Source organism: Apis dorsata, unplaced genomic scaffold (assembly GCF_000469605.1).
Source record: "Apis dorsata unplaced genomic scaffold, Apis dorsata 1.3 scaffold_194, whole genome shotgun sequence".
Lineage (NCBI taxonomy): Eukaryota > Metazoa > Arthropoda > Insecta > Hymenoptera > Apidae > Apis > Apis dorsata.
Window position 1 is genome coordinate 1,484,878 of NW_006263478.1, and position 9,318 is coordinate 1,494,195.

The 9,318-nt window shown below is 34.3% G+C and overlaps 2 protein-coding genes across 3 annotated transcripts in view; one reads left to right on the forward strand and one right to left on the reverse strand.

Moving 5' to 3' along the window:
• Positions 1 to 6: 6 nt before the first annotated feature.
• LOC102673331 (sensory neuron membrane protein 2-like) lies at positions 7 to 3,409 on the reverse strand. Of its 2 annotated transcripts, XM_031509968.1 has the most exons (7): positions 3,203 to 3,409; positions 1,920 to 2,074; positions 1,632 to 1,794; positions 1,240 to 1,488; positions 821 to 1,032; positions 400 to 571; positions 7 to 333 (listed from the first exon to the last, which is right to left on the reverse strand). In XM_031509968.1, exons 1-7 carry the CDS (start codon positions 3,311 to 3,313, stop codon positions 52 to 54), a joined length of 1,344 nt encoding a protein of 447 aa, XP_031365828.1. In that variant the 5' UTR covers positions 3,314 to 3,409; the 3' UTR covers positions 7 to 51. The 2 variants fall into 2 exon arrangements, with proteins under 2 accessions (XP_031365828.1, XP_031365827.1); XM_031509967.1 differs by having other exon boundaries at positions 7 to 571; positions 3,203 to 3,405.
• A 443-nt stretch (positions 3,410 to 3,852) lies between these two features.
• LOC102673200 (zinc finger protein 768) overlaps positions 3,853 to 9,318 on the forward strand; it is a 7,825-nt gene continuing 2,359 nt past the window's right edge. The window contains exons 1-2 of the mRNA XM_006614654.2: positions 3,853 to 4,265; positions 4,754 to 4,909. Coding sequence (XP_006614717.1) covers positions 4,125 to 4,265; positions 4,754 to 4,909 — 297 coding nt within the window. The 5' untranslated portion in view covers positions 3,853 to 4,124. The remainder of the gene's footprint in view (positions 4,266 to 4,753; positions 4,910 to 9,318) is intronic.

Here is a 9,318-nt window from a genome sequence, read left to right on the forward strand (position 1 = left end):
AAAATTGATCGTCATTAACCATTAAATATCCTTCTCGTATCATATCTTATGTTAATGTTGAAATATGATAATTTTCGAAAAGATTCTTACGTTCGAGCACCACAAAAGAGGAAAATATCCCTCGCTGATATTTGAAAGCAAATTGACTGGTTGTCTTTCCAATTTCAAATTTAATTGTATTTTCTTTTGTCCAGAAAGAGGTGTCCCGGTGTATGGTTCTATAACGACAAATGTCTCGTGTAAATCTTTATCCGGATTTAAGCCATGTGCATACATCAAGAGTTGCGGATCACCATGTAAAAAATGAGGTTCTGATATGATTATCGGTACTTTCTGCAACATATTAAATTTTAGAACGTATACAAGAGATATCTCTTCATTTTCGTAACGTAGCATTACCAGACAATTCGAGACATCGATTAAACCCTGCGGCAAACAATTTGGTACTTTGTTTTTTTCTAAACAATAACACTGCGATGTGTTCAGGAACCAGGTTCTTTCTTTCATGGCGAATCGGAATCCGGTTAAACCGTATATCGAAACTTTTTTATCATAATCCACTTCCACACTCCTATATATATATTTTGATAACATATAATATAATTAGGATAGTAATTAAAATATATCATACGCATAAATAATTATTAATAAAATAAAATAAATGCAAAATAAAAGATGTAACTAGATATCTTAATTATATTTTGCAATTAATATTCAAGAATACATCATTAATCAATCGTAATAATCCATTTTGATAACGGATCATTATTTTAAAGATTTTTTGATAATAATATTTTGCAATTAATTATTATTTATCTACCTGCATAAATCTGGTATAAAAGTTAAAACCGAAGGCATTGGATTTATTAATGGTGGCCAAGTAATTGTGTCAGATCCTCTTACTATATTACATTTTTCAGTTTTCCATATTGTTTGCACTTTTTTTCCATTATAAGATGCTATATTACCTAATTCACTTATATTATTAATACCTCTATTAACAGAAAATCGTCCTCGAATAGTACCATTAACCTATCAAATGGAAAAATAAAGTATTAATTATACATCTATTTATTTTGAATGGAATAACATTGAAATATATATAAATTGTAACGAATTTCGTATTTCTTTACGTTATTAATTATATTTATTATAACAATTGGAAAATATCTAATATTTATCATTGAGGAAATTTTTTAAGAAATGTATTAATTTTGAAAGATAGAAATACGATTTTACTCTTTGAAAAATACTAAGATAATAAACGCCGTCCTTTTCGCCTTCTTTTAAGACAGGTGATCGAAGTGCCTTCAGTGTTTTGCATATCGTACTCAATTCAGGGAATTTTTTTTCATTACACGTAAGTTTAACTCCGTCAAAAAGTATTTCTTTAGGATTAGCTTTTAAAAAAATACTGTTTCGATTTGGAAATAATTTCGGTATATTATTACCAAATTTATCCATATAATTTGGAGGTAAAGTGGTTAACTAGAAAAAATATAATAATTAAAATTGTACATTTTGTTTAAAAATTAGTATTTAAAAAAAAAAAATTAAAAAAATAAAAAGATGTTTTAAGTGTTAAAAGGAAGGATTTTTACACAGTTCTTAACTTATTCAATTATACTTGCCATCGATATAGTTCCAATGTATGCAGGATTTAATATAGTAACTGTATCACGTTTAGATATATTCACACTTGCATATTTGTCAAAAGTGAATGTTGATTTTATATCATAGATAATTTCATCAAATTCTTCATCCACATCTACTATTTGTTTTTCGTATACTTCTCTAAATGTATAAAATATATTCATAAACATATATTTTAAAAAATTTATTAATTTATAAATTTGATTAATAACAAAAAATGTATTTAAAAAATGATAAAAAAAATATCATTCAATTTTCTTATTTACCTGTAAGTAAATGGACCATATTCAACCAGATTTGGATTAGCTCCTTGCATCACTTCATCAGGATTCGTAACATTAAAGAAATAACATTTAAAGATTAAAGATACAGGTGATATCCACGCGTTGTACGTGTCTTTATCTTTAACGAGTGGTAAATTCTAAAAATCATTATTTTATATGAATTAATTAGGAATTTTATAGGAATTTAAAGTTACAAATTGTTTTATAATTTTATTATGCTAAATATATTTTAAAATGTCTACATGTTATGAATTTAAATATATTTATTTATAATTATAACAATAGATACATTTTATTTAATTTTCTAAACATAAGTAAAAAAAATAAATGTATATTTGTCTAATGAAAAGATAATAAAAGATTTCGAAATAAGAATATATTGTTTTGAAATTATGAATATTTATTTTATTATAACAAAAAATAATTATTACTATTTATCATTGTATATTTTAATAAAATTTTTAATATTATAAAATTGCTTCAGTTTTCAATGTGTTACAGGAAAATAATTTTATTTATATGATGCAATTCGATAATTTTGTAATATTTTCTTTATTAATGAATGATTATTATTATTTTATTTGAATTTATATTCTCATTATACATATTTATATTTATTTTTATTTGAATATTATTATTTGAATATTATTATTTGAATAACATTATTAGTTTTCTTATAATAATAAAAGATATAATATTCGTAATTATTAATTATGCATTTAAATATATGTTTTTTTCATTTTTGTTTTGTACTGAAACTCAATTTTATTATGATTCTAATTTTATTCATACATTCGAGCATGTATGTAAATTTGTTACGATTATACACATTATTTATACATTATATAAAATCTCTGAAATCAGTATTCATATCATTGCCATATCATTTTTTATTTGCGATCAATATTTTACCTCTAAAAAATTTTCATATTATTTTTATAATTATATACAAATATATTTTAATATAATTAATTATATGAATTAATTTGAATAATAATATTAATGATATAAAAATCGAAATTTTTATATTAAAATGTAATTTTATTCGATAAAATATTATCATTATTTAATTTACACAATACAATAAAATAGTTGATATTTGAATATTAATATAATCACAAATTCCTCGATTTAATTAAAGTAAAATTGATAGACGATAAAAGCAATATTGATAAATTAGTTTTCAAAATAAAGATTAAAATTCAATAATATTAATATTATAAATATAATATATTTAAATCGAATTAATTAATTAATTAATTTACCTTAAGTATAATATTTTTAATGCTGAATAATCCCTCTGAGAACATATTTGTTATAAACGCGTATATACCAAAAATAAGACAAATAATGGCACACACTTGATAGGACCACATTGTTTATCCTATTTTTTTCTTTATAATATATAATATATTAAGTTTAATTAAAATAAATTGCACTTGTGACTATTACTACAACTTACTTAAATTTTGTCTAATATTTAGTTTCTTGCATGAACTCATTCAATAAAATGTTATACAGGAATGTTTATTGCGATAACTTCTTACTGACTCTGACTTTTATTATAAATAAATAATGAGCAATGCAATTATGTACTTGTTACATGTTGATTATCTTTATGTCATAAATCTCTAAAATCAATATTCTTGGGTTATTATAATAATCTTTTATCGTTATTATATTATATTATTTTTATAATTATTTTAAATAATAATTTAAATAAAAATACTTATTAAAATAGTTTAATTATTCATTTTGCATATCAATGAACAATGAACAATTTTATTTCGGAAACTTTAATTTAAAAAAAAAAAAAAAGAATTAAAATAAATAATAATTTAAAAAAAAAAATGTTTCTAACTGTTTTACCATCATGTACAACCCTTTATTAGTATTTCCTCCACCCACCAGATGGTTTAATGTCGAACAATGTGGAGTCAGGCATCCTGCACGCTGGACAACAGTGAAACGGAGAGAAAGAAATGGTGGCGTTATCTTAATTTTGTTAAAAATTTGTAGTTTTTCAACGTTTAGGAATATTTGAACGATTTTTATTCATTTGTACATTAACGAATCGTAGTTTCTGTGTCACATTTACAATAATCTTCGCTGGGTCGAAGAAGTGTGGAAATAAATCTCACAGATAGCATAACCTAACAATTTTGTGTTCAATCGTGAATCGTAAGAATGGCAATGAACGAAGATTTCAATTTTGCTGAATTGTGCAGATTATGTTCGCTGAAGAGTAATCATCAACTTCAAATTTTCGATAAAGAAGGCGAACAAAGACAATTGCTATTTAAAATACGTTCCTGCATTCCTGCTGTGGTAAGTCGTTTATCTCGTTGCATTTGAAGAATTTTACGATATTTACAATCATTTGTTATTAAATTTATCATTTCTCTATTTTATAAATCTACAAGCTTTTTTAAAAATGTACATGTAAGAAATATTAAAAATAAATTATTAAAGATAATTTAAGAAAAACTTCTACGACACGTTTTAATCGCTTCGAGTGAAAGTTTATATTGTATTCAAAAATTGGAGTACAAAGTAAAAATATGTGTAAAGTGAAAATGTAAGTCATTTTTTAATTTTATAATTCTATTTGTATAAAAAATAATATTTCGAAAACTTGGAACAATTTCCTATGAGAAAAAAATTTTAACACAATGAATCAAAAAAATCTATTTCCAATTATGATATATTTAACGATTTTTAAATAAATTTTATGTTTATTTTATTACATAATTATATTATTCCTATACTTTAAATTACATATATTTTTTATAATAAAATATTTACATCTATTACAGATAACGAAAGAGGATGCTTTGCCCAAAAATATTTGCCAGAGATGCGTGTACAAACTGGATATGTTTTACGAGTTTCGAGTGAGCTGTATGACGACGGACACAGTGTTAAAAAATTATGCGGATAGTTTGAAACATCTCGCTGCATCGGTAAGCCAGGTAAGTCTAAATATTTTATTATCTAATTTAAAACAAAAAAGGAAAAAAAATTAAAAAACTTTATTTTAATAGTTTCATAAATATTTAATAATTATAATATTGGAATATAATATTTAATTATATTTACTTTGATCTTGATATCCTTGATACGAGATATAATTTCTATATATTTCTCTATTGACGTGAATGAAAACGTTATGTTTAAAAGCACGAAGACTGGTTAAAAGTATATTTATAACGTTATCGCTAAATATAGCAACAAACGAGCTACTCGTTGGAATACTTGTTTACGGTGCACCGGTTTATTTTCTCTTAATTGATTTCACGAGACACATCAGACGCGTTTAAGATCTTTGCGAGCACGTGGTTTACGACTGGGAGCAAGTGCCTTACAAATGGAGGAGACAGCGCGCTTAATAAAGGTAGATTAAAGGTCTGACATAAAGCTCGCGGTATCTTGCAGTGGCAACAAGAGAGAGAGAAAGATAGATATATAAAGAAAGAGGGACCGAGTATTTTTCCCAGGATGGCATAGGAAAATTTATAGTCGTGCAAGCCGGACACGAATAACCAAGAGGAATCAGGCTATATCCCCGTAAGTCGGGGATCGCACGTATTCTAGGAAGTACCGGGGACTCTTTACAAGCTCGTAAACTCGCGCGGCAATTTCCGACATGACGCGTTAAAGTGACTTTATGCGTCGAATGCGTGGCCAACACGAGTTCCACATTTCGAGCGGTGTAAAAAGCCCTTTACGCGACACGCGCTCGCGTTCTGTACCATCTCTCTGTACGTTGTCTCTGTCCGTTCCACCTTCTTCGTGCCGATTTTGTCTTTGTGTATTGCTCGATAAGCGGGCAAATGCGCGCGCGAGACCGCAGAAAAAGAGGGTGTGAGAGGGCCATGCGAAACTGTGCAACCGTGGCCGAAGGAAAGAGAGGGAACGTGGGGCGTTGCTGATCGGTAGCTCGAGGTCCTTGATTCTCTCTCTGTCTCTCCTTCGTCACCCCTTGCTTGGCCAACGAAGCATGATCCCAATAATTCCACCCTCACACACGCGACTCGTGCAGAATAGTGAATGTTGGAGGGGATAATATACAGACACGGATGAACAGATAGGGCAAAAGAGAGACAGATCACGCGAGCAGTCGGGATAGAGAGGGTTTGTAAAAGGCACGCATGTATATATATATGTGTGTGTGTGTGTATGTATGTATGGTATATGTGTGCAACCGTCGCGGCGCTATTGATCGACGCTCCACGGCTAGGCTGCGTCGCGCACAGAAAGCGAAAGTCAGTTCTCCTTTTCTTCGACGTCTCGCCTAGTTCCCTCTTTCTCTCTTCCTTTCGTTCGTGGCTTCAACGTCGCCGTTCCCTTCTCTCCTTTTCCCATCGTCTTTTCTACTCTTTTCATCCTTCTTTCACCTACTCCCCTCTGTCTCTATTCCTCCACGCGTCTCGTCGCTCCCCAATCCAAAGATCGTTCGATCCCCTCTCTTGCTAAGTTGGCCCGTTGGATCTCCTTGTCCCGGGCACAGGTGCAACGAGGAGCAGGCCTGTGCACCTCTGAAAACCTGTTTCGAGGTCTGGAATACCCCATCGTAAACGATCGACGAAGTCTCGTTACCCGGTTGATCGTTGATGCGGTCAACCGAGGAGAGCTAGGGAGCAAAGAAAGCAGAGGAAGCGAACGGTACTTGTACTGTTGGGTGGTTGGACACGATTTCGTATCGCGTTTAGTTTCGCCTAATCGCGCGTATATACCGTCGAACGATACGTCTCTCTTTCGTCTTCTGCTCTGCCTGTTTTTATTTGCCTCTCTCTCTCTTCCAGTCGCTCGCTCAGTCAATGTCAGTGTCAAGGTCAGCGGGCCGACGCACTGCAGAGCGCCGCCGCCGACGCCGTCGTCGACTGCTGGTACGCTACTCTCTTCCGTCATTGTGTGTATCCGGCAAGCGAGTGACTCGGTAGTCTGAGTATACGACACAAGGTATACACGAAGGTCTCTCTTCGCGCGCATACTTGCCTCTCTAGGGCGTCCCTGCCTTTTTCTCTCTCTTTCTCTCTCTCTCTCTCTCTTTCCTTTTTCCCTTCTCTCTCTCTCTCTCTCTCTCTCTCTCTCTCTCGCTCGCTCTCCCAATCTTCCCTTTCTTTTTCTCTCCGTTTCTCTCCCTCTCGCGTTCGTCGCGCCGGCCACGATGCATTCCGCGGGGATCTCCACTCGATATCGTTGCACCGCGCCGTCTCGTCCGCATATCGCTTCTCCCGTGCCTATTCTTCTTTCCCTTNGTTTACACCAAGTTCGCGCATACTTGACTCTACACCCGAGTGTCGTCGTTCCGTTACCCTGCCTCTTCCTCCTCGCCTCGTTTCCGTCCAATCGGTACACTCTGTGTGGTCTTTCTCTCCACGGTACGTCGCCACGGTGCATTCCGCGGGGACCTCCACTCGATATCGTTACGCCGCGCTGCATCCGTGTGTCACCGGCTATCTCGTCTCTCTCTCTCTCTCTCTCTCTCTCTCTCTCTTTCTCTCTCCTCTCCAACATTTTTTTTTCTCTCTCTCAAGCCGTCTTCGTTTCCCTCGTTCCCTCCGACCACAGCTCGTTCTTTCTTCGGCCGGCTGGTCGCTGCTCTCTTTCCTTCTTCTTACCCTCTCTGCTCTCNNNNTTCCCTCGCCGTATCTCCCTCTCTCTCGCTAGAGGGCTACCCCCTCTGCTTCGACCAGACGTTTTTTCGTCTCTTTGTCCTTGCATCCTCCCGCGCCGGGAATCGGCGGCTAGCTCCACGGGACACACTCCGGTTGCCCCGTAAAACGCGAGATTCTTTCGTGGCGTCGCNAAAAGAAGGAACGCGCGTGGTTGCCGGTATTCTCGTCGTCGTGCTCGTCATCGTTGTTACGTTTAAATTCGTTATCGCACTCCGGCCTGGTGTGCTCCGCTCTCGAAACCGCCTCTCGCGATACCCGTGACGAGCCTCGTGGCCGTTTCATTTTTTTTTTTTTTCTTTTTTTCTTTTTTTTCTTTTTTCTTCTTCACCCAGTTCGGATACTCCCAGTAAGTAGAACGAGCGGCACGGCTACGCGTGTGATGGACACTGATGGTGATGTGCCGTTGAGTTGCTCGCCTTGTGACGTTGTCAGTGATATCGTTGCTCGAGGACATCCGACCCAGTGAGTCGATCCGTGGCGGTTTTCCTCGGCCTTTGCAGGGGAACAAAGTGTGTAGGTACGTGAGCCCTGAGATCGGCCCGATAGCGTTTGCTCGTCTTTTGTGGGAACCTTCGTCCCTGCCTCCTCCCTGTAAGCTCACTTCTTTCTCCGTCTCCCTTTTTCTCTCGCTCTTTTCGTTTCTTTCTTTCTCTCCTCTCGTCTCTTCCCGGTTGTTCTCTACCCTCACTCTCTCGTTCCCCGTCTCTCTCGTTTCGGTCATCGTTCTTTCACGGAGAGGACCTTGACGGAGCAGGCTACGCGAACAGATCTTTTCGGTTCTTTCGAAAGTCCCTGTCTTTTATGCATTCGATGTCGTCTCCGGTGGAGATACAGGCTTCTGTGATGCTTCGCGGCGATACAACGATCCTCTCTAATGTTCGTGGCCCGAAGGATGATACGTTCGTGTCTCGAACGAACGTCACGTGGACGAAATTTAGAATTTTCGACAGTTTTCTCTTCACCTTGTAATAGATATTTTTATTTTTGTCCATTTCCTTTGATCATGCCTCGAGAGTTTCTCGATATCGATGATATTTTTGAGATTTTCGCGTTATGTATGAGCTTATAAATTTCGGAGCTTAGTTGCGTGAGAATTTAAAAGAATCGTTTTCACATTTTATTGATTTTCTTAAGTATAGATTTAAATATTTCAGAAAAATTCTGTTTCAGAAATATTTTTATGCAATTTACTGTGTTATAGAATATTTTATCTTACTTCGAATGACGTGAATTATTTTAAATATCTACCCATCCATAAATACAAAATACGTGACTTTAATTCTTCGATCAACTTGAGGAATTCAACTTTAGATAGTTGTTAACATAAAAAAAATATCTTCATAGAATTCTCATTTTTCCTGCTTGCTTAATTCGAACGAATTAATTATTCTCTGTGCTAAATCATAAGGAATCGAATAAGTTCTATTTAACCGAAGAATTGTTTGAAACTCAGTTTCTGGTAAATATCGATTATCGTTAATAGATATTTGGCACCGAGTGCGCCTTCGTGCACGCTCAGCTCAGCTCTGTTTCCGTGATTAATCGTTTTCCCATATCGGGTTCGGGGTTGCTACGCTTTTGTGCTCGAATTGATAGAAACGTCGCAAAATGCTTTGTTCCTACAGACTTCCTTTAATTTTGCAATCGCATCGACGTATTGAGTCAATGATCGTATTTTGCAATATATATATATATATATA